Here is a 16,116-nt window from a genome sequence, read left to right as displayed (position 1 = left end):
GACACCTTACCGTAGCTGAGGCCATGCCAGTGTAGAACAGGGAGGAAGGATTACCCTGTGTGTTTTGCAGACTGTGCTCCTCCTGAGAAGATGCTCTTTATCACAACATTGTAACACTGGTCAGTCCCTTCCATCCAGTAAGACTAGATGAATCTCACCTGCTTGCCTAAAGAATAACTGTTTAATGATCTTTTCTTTACGCAGCTGATAATTTACACCTTGGTGCAGAATCTTCCTAGTCTATAGGGAGTTTCATCCAGCACGTTTAAATAATTTCAGATTTCAAAAGACTGGCAGCTGGCTTTCGTCCCCGTGGCATCTGAGCCCCTCCTGGGCTGCATGAGCTCCAGGGAGAGCCTGCCCAAACAGGGCAGTTTGTGGTCCAGCCTGGGACTGTATATTTAGTTAAAAAATGTGAAAGTGTCCTAGTGAGCTGCTGAAAATCAATATAATAGCACCTTATGAAATCTTTCATACCTGAACTGCAAATACTGGGGATGTATGCTTATATGCCCTGCAGTTTTGGTTTTTTTTGATTTTATTATTTTTTATTTTTACAAGATGAATGGTAATACAGTCATACCTTTGACATCTAGGAGGATGGGATAACCCAGATAACATGAAAACGTTGCCAATGAAATGAGAAGTGAGGTTATACAATGCTTTGTATTTAAAGTATGGGTATTTGAAAAGTAAAGTTAAATTTTAAAATAAGACCATAAATATAAAGAAAAATGTAGGGGTGGATTGCTTTCTGTTTTTTAACACAGTGACGTTAATGTGGAGGAAGGATAATGGGGAAATGATTGCAAGCTACACCTGTGAAAATAAACACAACTTTTTCAAAAGAAGTATTCTGTCTGGTTTTCTTATTTTCCCCCAAAGGTTAGAGCTGCCTTTAAGCACAAAACCAAGGTCTGGTCCCTTACCAGTAGTTCAACTCGCAACATCAATGTGAAACCCTTCAACTCAGATATTGTAAGTATTCCTCTTTTCTTTTTTTTTTTTTTTCCTATTGTACTTCAAAGTGTTCCACACTAAATTCTGTTGGAAAGAACAGGACACAAGAAGGCACATGCGTGTTTTTAGTACCTAACCTAATGCATGGTGTAGACAGGTGGAATCAGCAAGTATTAAGTTGCAGCTACAATAGCTGTCTCGAAAGCAAAGGACAAAAGTCTGCTTTCTGGTAAACTATCAAATAAAAGTAAACAAAAGTTTATGAACTCTGGAGTATGATTTAGTGAGACTATTACCACTGGTTGTAATGGACTTCAGATTAGGGATTCAAGCACCATTTTGGCAATATATTTGTCTGATGGTGATGGCTTTTTGATAGGGCCCTTTTACATTTAAGCCTGAGGAATAAACTCTTAAACAAGTCAACGCATGAATATGCTTTTCTAGCTTCCCTTAAACTGTCTTGAGGCAAAAGACATTTGTTTTTATAAAGAACTAGACTTCTGAAGTGATAGGTATTATTAAGTGATCGCTGCCAATCACCTTAGATCCTGGTAATAACTGTTTAAAAATCCTTTATGACATATGCTCTCAAGACTCTGTGACAATGCTGTAATGTAAATAGATGCTTTCAAGCTTTTATTTCATCCAGACAAGAGTGGTTTAGCAAAATAAATAAATCTATTTTCAATATTATGTTGCTTTCCAGATGACTGGGAACAGGCCAGGCACAGCCCCCACGAAGCTGAACACCTGGGATAAAAGCACCAATTCAGCCAACCGCGTTGATTTATCAGCAGTCTGACAGTAACGCCAGCTTCTCAGTGCAAACCCAGCCATACATTCAGGACCTCTGACACAGTGTCCACTGGTTCTTTCTCACTGTTATTACCAGTAGAAAACTGCTTTTTTAATCACTGCCTAATGAATTGGAAATTGCCATATTGTTTTGTTGAGTAAATAACCCTCATCTGCTTGCCTTCAAAACCGTAACACATTCTACTACGTGGCTGTTAGCAATACCTGTAAAAAGAACCAGCGCAAACATACACTGGATGGTTTTGTCAGCAGTGATGAAAACACTAGGTACGCAGAAAGGGCTTATTGCTATCTGAATCATTCCAACCCCCAAAACTGAGGAAAGGCAACATACCTCTGGAAAGATGGATTTTTGTGCTCTAAAAAGAAATGCTTCCCATTGTGATGTTGTAATGGGGCTATTCTGGTCTTGCTGTGCACTCTCTGTTTACATTTATTACCTTACAGAATCCAATTATTGAAGCAAAGCTTATTTAAAATACATAGTGTGGTGATTAATTTAAATGCTACAAGGAAGCCAGGACTTGAGGAAGAAGCAGGTTCCAGCTACTCGGCTCCCAGCATGGGCGTGGAATTAGCAAAGCTAATATACACATACATTTCTATGCACATAAACAGCATAGGTAACATGTAATACTCCAATACGTGGCCATTTTAGATATTCCCATTTACATCCTATCTATAAAGGCAGAAATGGCTAAGGTTGTCCTAAAGCAGTCCACAGGGTTTCTATCACTGATTTGTTTCTGCTGTCGTGTCGCAATACATTTGTATTTGTATTGTTTTGCCGGAAGCTTTTGGATGCAATCAACAACTGTCCATCATGTGCATTTCGCAAATGCGCTGTAGCTCTTGGAAATCAAAACCTGGCACTGTGACTTACCTTTCTCCCTTTAGAGGTCAAATCGAGACACTGAATTCCAACCACAAAAAAGAAACACAATGATATACTGTGAAGACAGCCAGACTACAAATAAGTCTGTGTATTGTTACCTACAGACATCTTTTAAATAGGTCTCTGTAGAGTCTTCTGTGGTTTTAAACTCTGCTCAGCACTTAGTAGCTTCTGCTTTAGTACTGCTATGAAGTGTCTTTAAGGAGAAAAAAAACACTGCAATTTTTCTTTTGACCAGTGTTTTGTAGGTTCTCAGAAGTGATGTTTGGAGCACACAGAGGTGCAATCTCAGCTGCACCTTTCCAGCTGGGGCTGAAGCAGACTGTAAGGCCCGGACATGGTCAGAGCACCCAAGTATGTCTCTTGCTCTAGGATCTTTTCGGCAGCCAGGGTCTCCAGAGCCATTTCCAAAGATGAGGCCCTTTCGTGGAGTGGCTTTGCAGCCATGCCTCCTTATCCCCAGGTCCTCCTTGTTGGTGGTAGCTCTCTCCCCAACACATCAGGTATACTGGTTTGCAGGAATTAGCTTTCCTCGTGCACTGGGCCATCAAAATACTACAAAAGGAGAGGAATATGTAAATCTTTAACCTCATTTTTTGCTTGTGGTGGGTTTTTTTTTTTTTCCTAATTAAAGGTTTGTATCTTCAGCAGCTCAGACAATTTCTGGTCCCAGTGAATCTAGCAAAATATCTGCTATTGCTTTTCAAGAGAAATGGTATTTGCACCCTAATGTGCAGAGTGGAAATTGTTTATTGGACAGTAAATCTGTGAAAAAGTAAAGAAAGGTAAATTGATCTTTAGGGAACAGGAAACATTCATCAATTAGGACTGAATTTAGTGAAGTGTTTCATCCCAAAGAAATGGAGTTGAAAGTTTATAGAATATCAATGCATTTCATTTTTGATTGATCCAAAACAAGTTTTCTCCCTCTTTCCTTCCTGCATTAAAAAAAAATTATCTGTTTTGGTCTGGACCAAACTTTTCCACCTCCTGTGCCTTGTCCCCTTCCTGGCCAAGACTTGTTGATACGGTCACCAAACTGAAACCCCACAGTCCACCCAAGACTGTGGCTACAAATTAAAGCATTTTACAGAAATTATCTTAGTTTCACCAGATACGTGCTGGATTTATGCAGCTGGAACAGAGCGGAATGTGCCATACTGCATATCACACGCATACATGCATGAAATACGTAGGCTTCGAATCTTGTGTTTCCTATTGCTAAAGAACTCAAGTCGTTGACAGCTAACTCTAAAAGGCAGGTCAGGAAAAGCTAAATAGCTAAATGGCTGTGTCTTTATTTCGGCTTTTGTGTATGGCTTTTTCCTAGCCTTTTCTACACTGGTCTGTCTTACAGCTGTGCAAATATACGGGCTTTTCTTGGCCTGAGAAGGATTTTTTTTTCACCAAAAGACACAGTAGAAGGAGCCCTTGGAATGTAAAGAGGAGATCGTAACAGAACAGTACTGTGATAACAGAGTTCAGTGTTTGTATTGTGTGCAGACAACCTATTTAAGCGTATTTTTTATACTGGAGCATGTGGGGTTTTTTGATGTGGGGTGGGGGTGTGGTTTTTTTTTAATACTGTGACCATGGATATAAATTGAAACTCTCCTTGACTGTTTCTCTTCTAATCATTGCCTTATAGCACAAACAGTCTGTGAATGAACCAAAGGATATATAACAGCTTTTTTTTTTTTAAATGTCTTAATACACCATTTTCATTGCCTGCGTTTCCTCCTGTGCCGATGTATATTGGTCACCTATGTTACTGCCCAAGGTCCATTTGAAGAAACCATGTGCCATACAAATGATAGTACCAAATGACAGTACTGTAAAGGGCTAAATCTGCTTTCCATCCAGGTATACCATACTTTAAAATTGTTCACCAAAAATAACAAGACCCTGAAAATGGTTTTGCTTTTATACTTCAGAATGTGACATAGATGTATTATATATTGAGGGAGCATTTATTATCCTGTATCTACTGAGATCCACTGTGGATAACCTGCATCCCATGCTTAAGGTTTTGGACGTTGCTTGTGATGAAGCAGTTTATCTTGTTGTTTATGGCACATGAGGTTAGGAGCTAGAATACTGTATTTGTATTAGGTTGAGGATGGGGTTTCTTCTGTTTTTTTATAAACTAGTAAAAAACCCCACAAAGTACGAGTGTGTTCCATTGCCATCTAAGTCTGTTCTTTCTGTTTGATTCAATGTATTTTTGTTGTTACTGAATGCAGCAAACATACTGAATAAGAAATGCTCAAATGAATCTTTAAACAATCTCTTCCTGTCCTCAGTCTTTTGAAGCCTGAAAATCTTGCAGTTTATTTATGGGCTTGTATATAGTAACTATTGCAATATTTTTTTTCAGGACAGCATAATTTTGTCAATGGTATGAAATCTTAATTGAATGAGATGTGAGTTTTAAAATAGGTAATGTAGCAAGAATGACTTTGCCAGTAAGTAGTAAAATAATTTAGTTTTGTTGGTTTTTTCACCCAAATAAATAAGAAATCTTGATTTACTAAAAGAACTTTGTAGTTGTTCAAATTGTTCTTTTGACACAGGTTATAAACAACAGCATAACAATTATGGCTCCCTGTGAGTACTATTGTTGCGATTAAACAAGCAGACCTTTACTCCTATGAGAAATCCTACTACATGCATTAGGTGCGCCTAGGTAATGTGCAGACAATAGTTTTGTATTAAAGTTTATAAAGTTTATACAGAATAGACTCAGGAAAGTCATTCGCTCCCCTTTAAGAAAGGAACCTATTTTATGAAGCAGCTGCTGCAGATGATTTTGTCTAACCCAACTGTTCCACCAACCTGGTCAAGGCCAGTTCCTAGGTGAAAAAAAATTACATTTGTGGATATGACAAAGAAATTCTATCTCAGACTTGGAGGAGAAACCTCATTCTACCAGATCTCCGAATATAAATGTGTGTGTGTGTATACACACACTTAGATATACACCCACACATTTCACATATGTAAGTGTCTGTATATGTAATATATGTACAGACACATCTTTTGGAAGTCTCTCCCTATCACCACACCAGCATACCATTCTCTGCTGTTTTCTTTGGTTGGGGACAAAGAATTTGCTGGATAGGAGAAGGGGGGTGCACATGCGACAATTAACTTTCCATGGCAGTTTGCACTCTCCTGCAGCCAAGTAACTGTACCAGCTGCCCCCAACCAGCCATGTTTTGGATGCCTGGGAGTGCAGGCACGGTCAGAAAGGGTGGCGTTTCAGAAATGCCGGGGGTTTTGTGCTTGTTCTGCTGTTACCTTGCTGCATGACCTTCAGCAAGTAACTTTTCCTCATTTTCTGTTTGTTCCATCAGCAACGAAGGTAACGATATTGCCCTCTTCGTTAAGTGCTTTGAAACTCACAGCTCACATTTACTATTAAATAGTAAAGCTACACACTAATTTTGATTCTTTCATTATTGCTGGCTCCAGTGCTGAGGACAAAAGCATTGTACAGTGTGTGTCCCCAACCTTCGCCATGTCCCCCACAACCACTGTGTTACATATTCCTGCACTGCTGTGTCCTGTTACAATGGGAAGCATCGGTTAAACGCTACAGCATTAGGACGGAGATGTCTCCACTTCAGTTTTTTCTAACAGCTGCAGAGATGTCCTGCTTACAGTGGCCGCAGAGTCTAACATACACGTGGGAGCATCCCTGCGTGGAAGCAGGGCTAGCAGGTCCACTGCCACATACACCGCGTCAGAGCAAAAGCAGGGAATGGCTTTGCTGATGCCCCAGAGCTGCATCAGATGGGTGGGATTCCTCTGTCCCTTCCGGACAGCCAGCTTCTGGCCTTCCCAGCAGAAAGAGATCTTCTAGGGTTTAATACAGCCAGTGCAGAAAACCAGCACAAGGTTCAGGCTTCACTGCAGTGGCTTGGAGACTGAAGCTCTGGCTCTCGGACTAGCTGCATGCTGTAGCACGGCCGCGGGTCATAATGAAGTGCATTACAAAAACAGTGTGGGGTTTTTTTTTTTCCAAACTAATGTGTATTGTACTCAAACTTTATTACTAGTGTACTTTTATCTGAAAACGATAATGTAAATCCAGAAATGTTACATCTCGATGAACAAACAGCTCCAAAATCTTATAATCATAGGGGTGCAATCCTGCAGATGGCATGTTTTCAAGGTTAAAGCTAGTTCTATTATGATTAATAGGCTGCCAACTGCACCTTCTCTGTTGCATAGCTGGGTGGATGTGGTGAGGTGATGATGGCAAGTTAAATAGGAGGCAAATTATGTGATGAAGAATAACTACAGCAATTATATCCTGAAAAATTAAAGATTGGAATTTAGATGAGAAGGGTGTTTCATCATCTTTCAATACCCATTACAAAGAAACCTTCCTCCCTTTGTATCCCTCCGAATCATGTAGCAAGGCATAGATAAAAGAATGCTTTCTTGCTATGCTGTGGAATGTAAAGGGTATTTTTAACATTTATCATTCATGACAGAATAATAAATTAGATAATTTTGGCTCTGGTTTACATCATGTTTGCCTTTAAAAATATTTTCATTATATCTATGTTATGCTTGGATGACTCAGTGTAGTATGTAATGGATAGTTATTGCTATAATTGCCCTAGTCCACACAATTTTCTTTCTCAACAATCCCATATGTTCTTGGAATTCAGAGGCCATATTTCATCTTGTCAAGGGTGATTATAATACTAAATATACCACTGACATCAGCATATTCACCAGGTGCTGACACACGACTGAAATATTGAGTCATAAACGTGGCTTTTAGGCACTGTCCAGTGCATCTTTACCAAGCGGCTTCCTTGACCTGTTGCACATTTGCTGAGGTTAATTCCTAATAGAGCAGTTTCAGGCAGTTTAATTTACCTATACCAAAGGCAACAGGAGTTTTCTCTCCCCGTGTTACTTTCTGTCATTACTGTACAAAAGCAGGCTTGATTGGGCATTGAATGTGATCCTTTCAGCATTCTCCAAGCTAAGCATTTGCTTAGCTGTACTTACGAACATGGAATAATGCATAAAACAGGTCAAGCCAAAAAAAAAATCGAAGCACAATGAGAAACTCTGTCATTGCAAAAGCCTTAAATTTTAGTTTGTGCTTGTAATATTCTGGAAGAAAATGCACAACAAAACAAAATTATATTTTTACCCTCTGAAAGTGTCTCAAGTTAAGCAGCAAAGATTGAATGCTCCTTGGAAAACCTAGGCCTAATATAGTAGAGTTTTGACTATTTAAAATTCATATTATGCTGACTACAGCGTGTTTCCTTCTGGCATTTTTGTTTCAGATTCTGCACAGGTCAACTAAATGAGAGCACATCTCCTCACTTAGCCAGTTGTGTATCACTAATTTGTCATATTTTACCATCTCGAAAACAAAAAATGAGGGGGAGGGTGGGAATATATGGGCATGTGTTCACAGAGGAAAAAGGGCAAAGCTCAGTCCTCACACCGACCCACGGGTCCTTCATACTCTCTGTTGATGGCTGCGTGGGAGGCTCTGGGATCTGAGGCTTAGCATCTGTGAATATTTGCGCAGGCAGCTTTCTGCAGCAGCAGCAAAGAGCATATACTGAAAAAATGTATCTGTGGACTGTGTTTCACAATTGGTGAGCAGAATAGTGTGCATGTAGATTGTATATTATGCATTATGATCTCAGATGCGTAGTTAAAAGAATACACTGCACGTTTAGGTATGAACCTCATGATGTAGGGATGTTTTTCAGTCTTATGTTTTTATCTGCCTAAAAGGCTGCTCAGTATTGCCTGCTAATAACAGAAAATCAACATAGAGCATGCAAAAGGCCTCCCAGAATCAGTTCTTAAAATCCAGCCTAGCCATTATCTGGTGATGTTATAAATAATTTCTTAGACCTTCAGACTAAGGACATATCAAAACTAGTAGCTGATTATCACCTGGCAAAAAAATTAATGTTGGGAGCTCTTTAAGCAGCTTGTCTAAGCCTTTACTGCTCATCAGTTGTTAGGAACGGTGTTCAATCACAGGCTGAAAAAGAGCAGTTAGTTAAAATCAGAACTTCTGTGTAGGGCAAATGGTACACAGAGAAGTACCAGCATGCAGAAGATGTACATTGTGTGGAGAAGAAAATAGTTGGAGTAAAATGTTGGTAACACCAGCAACTAACAGACTAAATCATGCTGGTGTGAAAGGGCCGTATCCGAAGAGCTCACATCCAGAATAAGCTGGTCAGCACTCTGGTAACACTGACAGCCAAATCTCCTCAGATTATTCATCTTTTGAATATGGTGGTTATACACAGAGGTGAATGTCTGCTGAACAGTTTTGAATAGATACAGTCATCAGCTTCAGGGGGTCTTTGCAGCGAAGTCTCATGTAGAAAGCGTTTTGCTGCTTTAACTTGCCCAGACCAGCTGGGGAGACTGTGATGGTGGATGCAGCTCCCAGCAACACCTTCCCACACCCACTTCCATTGACCTCTCCCCTGACGCACCGACTGTCCAGGCACCGACAGCGGATCCTGTGTAAGCTCAGACATTCCCACCGACCTCCCACATGCCCTGAGCCAGCAGCACAGCTCAGTACCACGCACCGTTTCTCACCGAGAGCTGCAGAGCGTTACAGCTGGTCTAAGGTCAGCACTGAACCCCGTGAGCCTTTCCTGCTGCCGGCCCTGGACGGGGCTGAGCAGCACCTGAAGCAGGTTTCTGCGGCAGCAGCAGTGCCAGGCATGCACACACAGAGACACAGGGCAAGGCAAGTGAGCTCAGACCATGACCCTCACAGTGGTATCAGTAAATGCTTCATCATTACCTCCTTAAACGTGCACTCCTCCGTGTAGAGCTGTGGTTGCATTCGCTGCAGATGCATGGTATGTATTAAATTTCCTGTGTTGTCCTTGTTCCTTTCATGGCTTATATCATCTTCAGGAGTGACCCTCACCCAGTTAAAAACAGAGATTGCCCCACAGTAGGTGGAATTTTCACCAGTGACGCTTTGCAGGGGAGGTCACAGCATTTCATTGTACAGCACTACTGCAGAGCCAGGGTATATTCCATGCCTTATACATCCTCTCTGCCACAGCATAGTTGCTGTTTCTTTCCATAATACCATCAAGGAACTTACTCTCTCTCAAACCCATTAAGGAAAATGAATAATCACAGAAAAATTCATGTCAATGCATTTGTCTCAGACAAAAAGCCGCATTAGTGAAGCAGTGCAGTCTTTTCTTTTTTTTCAGTAGTGGAACAGGAATCATCCAGAGTGTCACAAATCTGGATTTCTGCATTCTGTTCTACAATGTAGCTGGAAAAAATGTGTGAAAGCCACTCTCTGCTTCTCTGAAGGGTCTCCAGTGTACAAGACATTTCTGTCAAAATCAGTTATTATTTACACTTACTGAATTGCCTGCCTCAGACACTCAATCCAGGATACATCTGTGCTGCAAAATAAAATAACTCATGCTGTGCTCTGCCGTCTGAAGAGCAGAGCTTATTTGGATCAGAGTAGCCACTTAGGAGGACTTCAGTGGATAGTAAAAAGCAATATTTGTGCCATGACTTCAAGAAGGTAATTTCTAGGAGTAATTTCTCTTTGAATCCATGGCAGTTGAAATCAAAGGAACTTCTGAAATCAAACTTATTTTCTGGTCTATCAGCAGACTCGCCCCATGAAAGGCGCAGGCACTACACACCCAGGCACTGGAGAGCCTGAAGTCCAGCACTCGCTGCCTCGTGCAATTGCAGCTCTGCTCTGGGGCTCCGACTCAGCTGACAGCGACACGCTGGTGTCTAACAGGAGTCCCCACGATAGCTGGCACTCCGAGGGGGACGAGCCTAAGGCAACTGAAAGAAAGTGTGGGGCATGGAAAACAGCCTCTGTCCTGTTCCCCGCAAGCACAGCAGTCTTGTGTTCAGGCTGAAGCAAGGCCCCCCACCTCGGATGGGCTGCCCAGCCCCGACACGGCGCCGGCTGCCTGCTCTCCTGCAGAGGTGCAAGCGATGGTGCAGCACTCGCTCACCTGCATCCCGCTCTGCTGGCCTCCAGCCACCTCAGTCCTTCTGCAGAGCTTGTGTGTGTGTGTGCAGAGCAAACTTCGTGAAATAACAGCCTGTCTTTCCCCTGTAACTGTTCAACGAGCCACAACTTGAGATGACAAACAGCAAAACATTTTTTTAGAGCAACTTTTAATAACATCTTCCTGTCAAGGAAATGCTTGGTCCTATGAACACCTAACTGTTCTTTCTGCAAGAAAAATACAGTCCCTCCTGGATGTGCATCAGTACAATAATTTAACATGGAAAGAAATATCCGATATTTTTCTTCCTACGTATCAAAGCTCCTCATTTAATAGAGCTATTTTTCAGATAACAGCCTCAGTAACAGCACTACAAGAAGTGCTCATTGGGAAGCTCAAAACAGCTAAAATCCAGTTTCCTCCTGTGTACTGTAATTTGTGAAACGTTGTACTTTCCAAGCTGAGAAAGTAAGAACTTAGACATGCAGTTTCAGGAGGAAGAAGGGAAAAAAAAACAAAACAAAACAAAACAAAATAACCACCAAAAAAACCCCCACAAACCAACCCAGAAAACTGCCATACAAAATGAATAATACAAAGGCAGGCTGCAGCCTTGTTTTCTGTTCGGGCCAAGGGCCAGAGACACCTGCTCACTTTGTTCTGTGGAAGTGACGTGCAAAGCACGCCCTGCATATACACATCTTCAAACTCTCCCTGGTTGCCAGCACGGTAGGAGCCTGGCCAAAAATATTTGATTTCAGTCAAGAAACCTCCCTGCAGAAACGGTGGGGCAGACAGGATCTGCTGACGCGTCACAGTGCACATTGACCGGTGTCTTCAGAGGAACGGAACTGCCTGCCTGGGAGGGGCAGGGGTGACGGGGAGCCCCAAAAGGAGCAATATCTGCACTTCTGATGAGTAAGAAGTTCCCATAAACTTCAGCAGAGTTGGTCGCCTGCTGTCCTGGCCAAAACCACTATCACTCCCTCAAGTTATTCCTGCCAGAAAACAAAAAACTTCTCATACATGATAACAGTGATACTAAAGCATAATAACGCTGTCTGTGTAAGCAAGACAGATCTGCTGCTGCCTGCAAAGGTGAAAGGGCTCTACCATCTGTGCTATAACTGTTTCTAAAGATATTTTATTTCTACCATTGATACAGTTTCAGTCCAATGAATAGGTCTTGCCCAATAGTGAGGGCTTGCCCACTGCAATCTATGTTAAACCACCCTTGTTCAAGCAGTCTTCAGGAGTGAGTGCTGTTAAGGACCTCGTAGCTCAATAGTTGTTTGAGAACTTGGAAACTTTGTAGAAAGAAAAGCTGAAAGTTTGGGGTTGTTTCATGTTACTTCAATGTTCCTCACAGCTACATTAATTATGGTGCTGAGGTCTATATGATTTCTCTGCAGAGCGTGAGGGCTGGACCAGAAATATAGCCCCTTGTTTTAACTGCACAAATGGACAGCATCCTGCTTTTGAGCAATTTGAAACCTAAATTTCTAATCAGGCCCCTATCTGCAAATATTTTTAAATCCTTATTGCATTTACAGTGTGAATTCTATTTTTAGTTGATGACATTTGAAAAGAAACATATTTTAAACTCCTGAATTCCACTTATCTCAACTATCTGGCAATTAACATTATTTTTAAAGTGCGTTTCTACCACTAGGTGCCTCGCATAATGCTTTAAGAGCTTCATTGACCTTTTTTTTTTTGTTTTAGTCACTTGTGCAGTCACTCCCCAAACCCTTCTGTTTCACTTCCCTGGCATTATCTATTCAAGTGAAGCCAGAGCAGATGCCATAAACTATAGAAATTTATCTCCTACATGGTCTACACGTGCTGCTGCTTTTGCAGTACTAATTTTGGGACCGGTGTAGGGAAGAGGTTATGTTACTTCTACCTTCTGCTTTTTCTTCCTACAGATGGTGGGTTTTACAAAATGAAATTAATTGCAAGTCAAACTGTATTTGTCTAGGATGTGTGAGGCAGCTGGTCTCTGTTTATGGTAATCAAATATGTTCACGGGTCTTGTTCCCTTCTCCATGCTTTCAAGCTGGTGACTTCCCTTCCCATAAATAACTTTTCAGTTTATTTAACTCCTCGGGTATTTCTTACTTGGTCTTGCCAGCGCTTACATCAGATACTGTAAATGTTCATTTCTGCAATGCCTTTTTCCCTTGCTCTGCCTGCCCGGGGAGACTGAGGTTATGTGATAACGAGAAATTTGTGGCTATCTATAAAGCCCAGGTGGTAAGTGGCTTATTTGTAAACACTCATTTACAGAAAGCTATACTTGGCCAAGGGCTTTCTGCAAACATCCTCTCCACGAGCCCAGCCAGCTCTGTGAAGTAGATCCTGAAGTGCTGTGAATTGGTGTCAATCAAGCTGCAGCAGCTTGTGCCACCCGAGGGCCTGTCTCCAGCTGACTTCTCCAGCAGCTCGCAACCGACTGCAGCCCCGCCGTCCTTACCTCCCCTCTCTGCTTTCTGGCTCCGAATAGGTCTGGCCCTCCTGCTCCCTGCTGGGCTGGTTTGGTGGTTTGACAGGCAGCTGCTGGCTGAGCACCACCTCTCGGGGCTTGACTTTCTTCTACGTTTTGAATTTGGCGTAGCGTGGATGTTGGGGCTCTGAAGATAGCAGTTTCTATGGAAGGTATTTTTCCCATAAAGATGGATCAATGACACAAACTTATAAGCAGCTGGTTTGAATTTATTAAAACTGGTTCTCTAACAATAGTTAATATTGCAAAAATTATGCTTTGCCCCAGAAGTTTCTGAAGCCTTTTGTAAGCAGGAGCACAGCAAGCCCAGTCACTGGGACCAGTTCTCTGCCATTCTCAGTGCCATGAAATGGGCAGAGGCAAGGGCAGATGAACAGACTCCCATAATGAAGGTTATTTCCCCCTTAATCATTCAAAAACCTGCAGAGTACTGTGGGAACGTGGCCTCATCCAGGCCCTGGTTTACCTCCTTGACTCGAGGCAGGTTCTGCTTGGATGCTTCTTGCCACTGCTCTCCAACTTCATTTCTCTCTCTATCTCATACTCTGCAATTGTGCAGCAAAAAAAAAAGGATTTATCTGAAGCAGAAAACCATTGATCCTGAGATTCATGACATCTGGATTTACCCCGCCTCAGATATGCACAGCTGTAATTTGCTGCATTTTCATCCCAGTCACAGAACGTGCTCAGACACCAGCAAACACACAGGGGCTGCTCCCCAAGCCTGCCTTGCTCTAATGGCAGGTCAGTGGTCTCCATGGCAACCCAAACTGGGAGCAGCACTTAAAATTGATCTTCATATTAATAAATTCATCAGCATTCAAGAGAAATAAAAAGGCTCCTCGCTGAAGGTTATGTCAGGGCTCCTCTGCCATCAGTTACCAGAGAAGCATCTTTTAATTAGTATCTTGCCCCAGGCCAGCAATACTCCATCTCCTACCACAGGTTGGACTCGATTGCCTCCAACTGCTACCATAGACCCCAACTCTCCTGGTCTCACATTAGTGCTCCGTGGGCCCCAGTCAATAAGGAATTAAGTTGCACTGTTTTAGAAGCAGAGGCACCATAATAATAAGCATGACAGAAATGCTTTGATGGATCTACTGGATGATGAGTGCAGCAAAACCCATCGCATCTCAATCAAAAATTCATTCACTTCTCTCTAGCAACTGAGGAGATATCAGGAGATTTAATGCCAGAGCTGTAAACTGTGCCCTCGTCTGTGAAAAGTATTCTCTTGAGCATTTTTGGGTGTAGTATTTACAGTCCTTACTTGCTGTTTATCATTGTTATTCTAAATACAAATGATACTGTTGATGACAGCAGGATTTAGGGGCTAGCAAGAAACAAGGCTGCGTAAACACAAAGCAATAGCTGGTGCTCTCCCTGGTGAGTAGGATGGGTGTGGAAGGGCAGCACACAAACTCAGTAAACAATAAACAGTAGAAGCTTGCTGCCATGGTACAGCTTGCCCTGAACTTACTTGCTGGTCTGTGTGCTGGCACTGTCATTAGTAAGAGGACATTCTGGAAGTGGCTCTGTAACCTGTTTTTATTCATCACAAATATTTATAAAATGGAAGTGTCTAAAGGCCAGAGTCAAACCCAGAAACCTGTGGTATTGGTGGCTCTGTGTACTCTTAAACTTTTGAGATCGATTTCCAAAAGAATATATAGTCTAAAGGGATGTTCACACTGCCACAAGGAATGGAAAAGGCAACACGAATACACAGTAACAGCAGAGAGACTTTTCATCCAGCGTGTTAGTGATACTGTTTGAAAGAAAGAGTTGGGGGGAAGGGAGAAATAGCCATTTGCTAAAACATAGTAAAGCAATTAAATAAACCTGCTACATAGTAACCCCTTTTAAAAACATGGCCAAGAATACTGACTCCATGTAATAACAGAGTATTATTATAAATATTATTATCCTAATATTAATTATAAGTCAACTATGGAAACAAAATATCTTAGTCTTATTTCTCTCCTAACAGGACTGAAAATATGCTATTAAACTTTTAATTCAGCAATTACCAGGGAATTGATAACCTGTGAACGTCCATGACTGAAGTGAAATCACCCGGACCTGCATTTAGTTCTATCCCTGAGTCTCGTTTCGTAACAGATACTCCTGTAGACAGCTGTGGAAGAGAAAACAGGGAAAGTGGAAAGCAAAGAAGAAACTGTTGTTCTGGAGAGCAAAGTGGAGGTTCAGTTCTCCAAAAAATAGAGGACAGGTATTTAATAAATAGTCACCCATCCGAAAGTCTGGTTTTCCTGGTTAACATCTGGGGGGCTCCGTTTTCTGCCCCTTTTCTCAGCACCCTGTGTGCGGAGCAGCTCCCTGGGTGATCTGTTCCAGAACTTGCTAACATCAGTCTTCAAGGAACACTGCAGCATCTTCTTCTGGAAGCCGCCCTTACGCAGAGCCCTGAGCCAGGAATCCTATCCAAGAGCCCAAATCCCTCACTGTATGGTGAAATTCCCGTCCACATTCATCACCAGCGGAAGATGACAGAACTTTTTGGTGCTAACTGCAGTAAACTTTGGATCAGGCCTTGACTCACACTGGTATCACTGAAAAAAGACCTCTCTAATTTTTAGTAAAGAAGGGAAAGACAACATGCTAAAACAACCAGACATAGCAGTCAGAAATTAAGAGGATAAAAGGCTTTTGTTTCTGCTTTTTCTATAGAGTATGAATAATTCCCAAATCTATTTTGAAAGATCACAAAATCCAGAACAAAAACAAAACAAAAAAAAAAAAAAAGAAAGAAAAATATCCTCACAATTTACCAGCCATTAGGTTATTCAATGTTCCTGGGAAAAGACAGTCCTGGTTTATGATCCAAATTACAGATAAGAGCTGACAACAAGGCAAATGGAATAAGAAATGTTATTTTATATGAG

General features: G+C 41.7%; 1 protein-coding gene across 2 annotated transcripts in view; it reads left to right on the top strand.

Moving 5' to 3' along the window:
* The window catches only part of ADGRD1 (adhesion G protein-coupled receptor D1), a 158,514-nt gene extending 156,129 nt beyond the window's left edge, over positions 1-2,385 (top strand). For both annotated transcript variants that reach the window (XM_009932471.2, XM_075434725.1), the window contains 2 exons: positions 886-978; positions 1,670-2,385. In XM_009932471.2, the coding sequence (XP_009930773.1) occupies positions 886-978; positions 1,670-1,765 (189 nt within the window). In that variant the 3' untranslated portion in view covers positions 1,766-2,385. The remainder of the gene's footprint in view (positions 1-885; positions 979-1,669) is intronic.
* Positions 2,386-16,116: the final 13,731 nt, after the last annotated feature.

This window comes from Opisthocomus hoazin, chromosome 13 (assembly GCF_030867145.1).
Source record: "Opisthocomus hoazin isolate bOpiHoa1 chromosome 13, bOpiHoa1.hap1, whole genome shotgun sequence".
In the NCBI taxonomy this organism is placed as follows: Eukaryota; Metazoa; Chordata; class Aves; order Opisthocomiformes; family Opisthocomidae; genus Opisthocomus; species Opisthocomus hoazin.
This window is presented reverse-complemented; position numbering and strand designations above follow the sequence as displayed.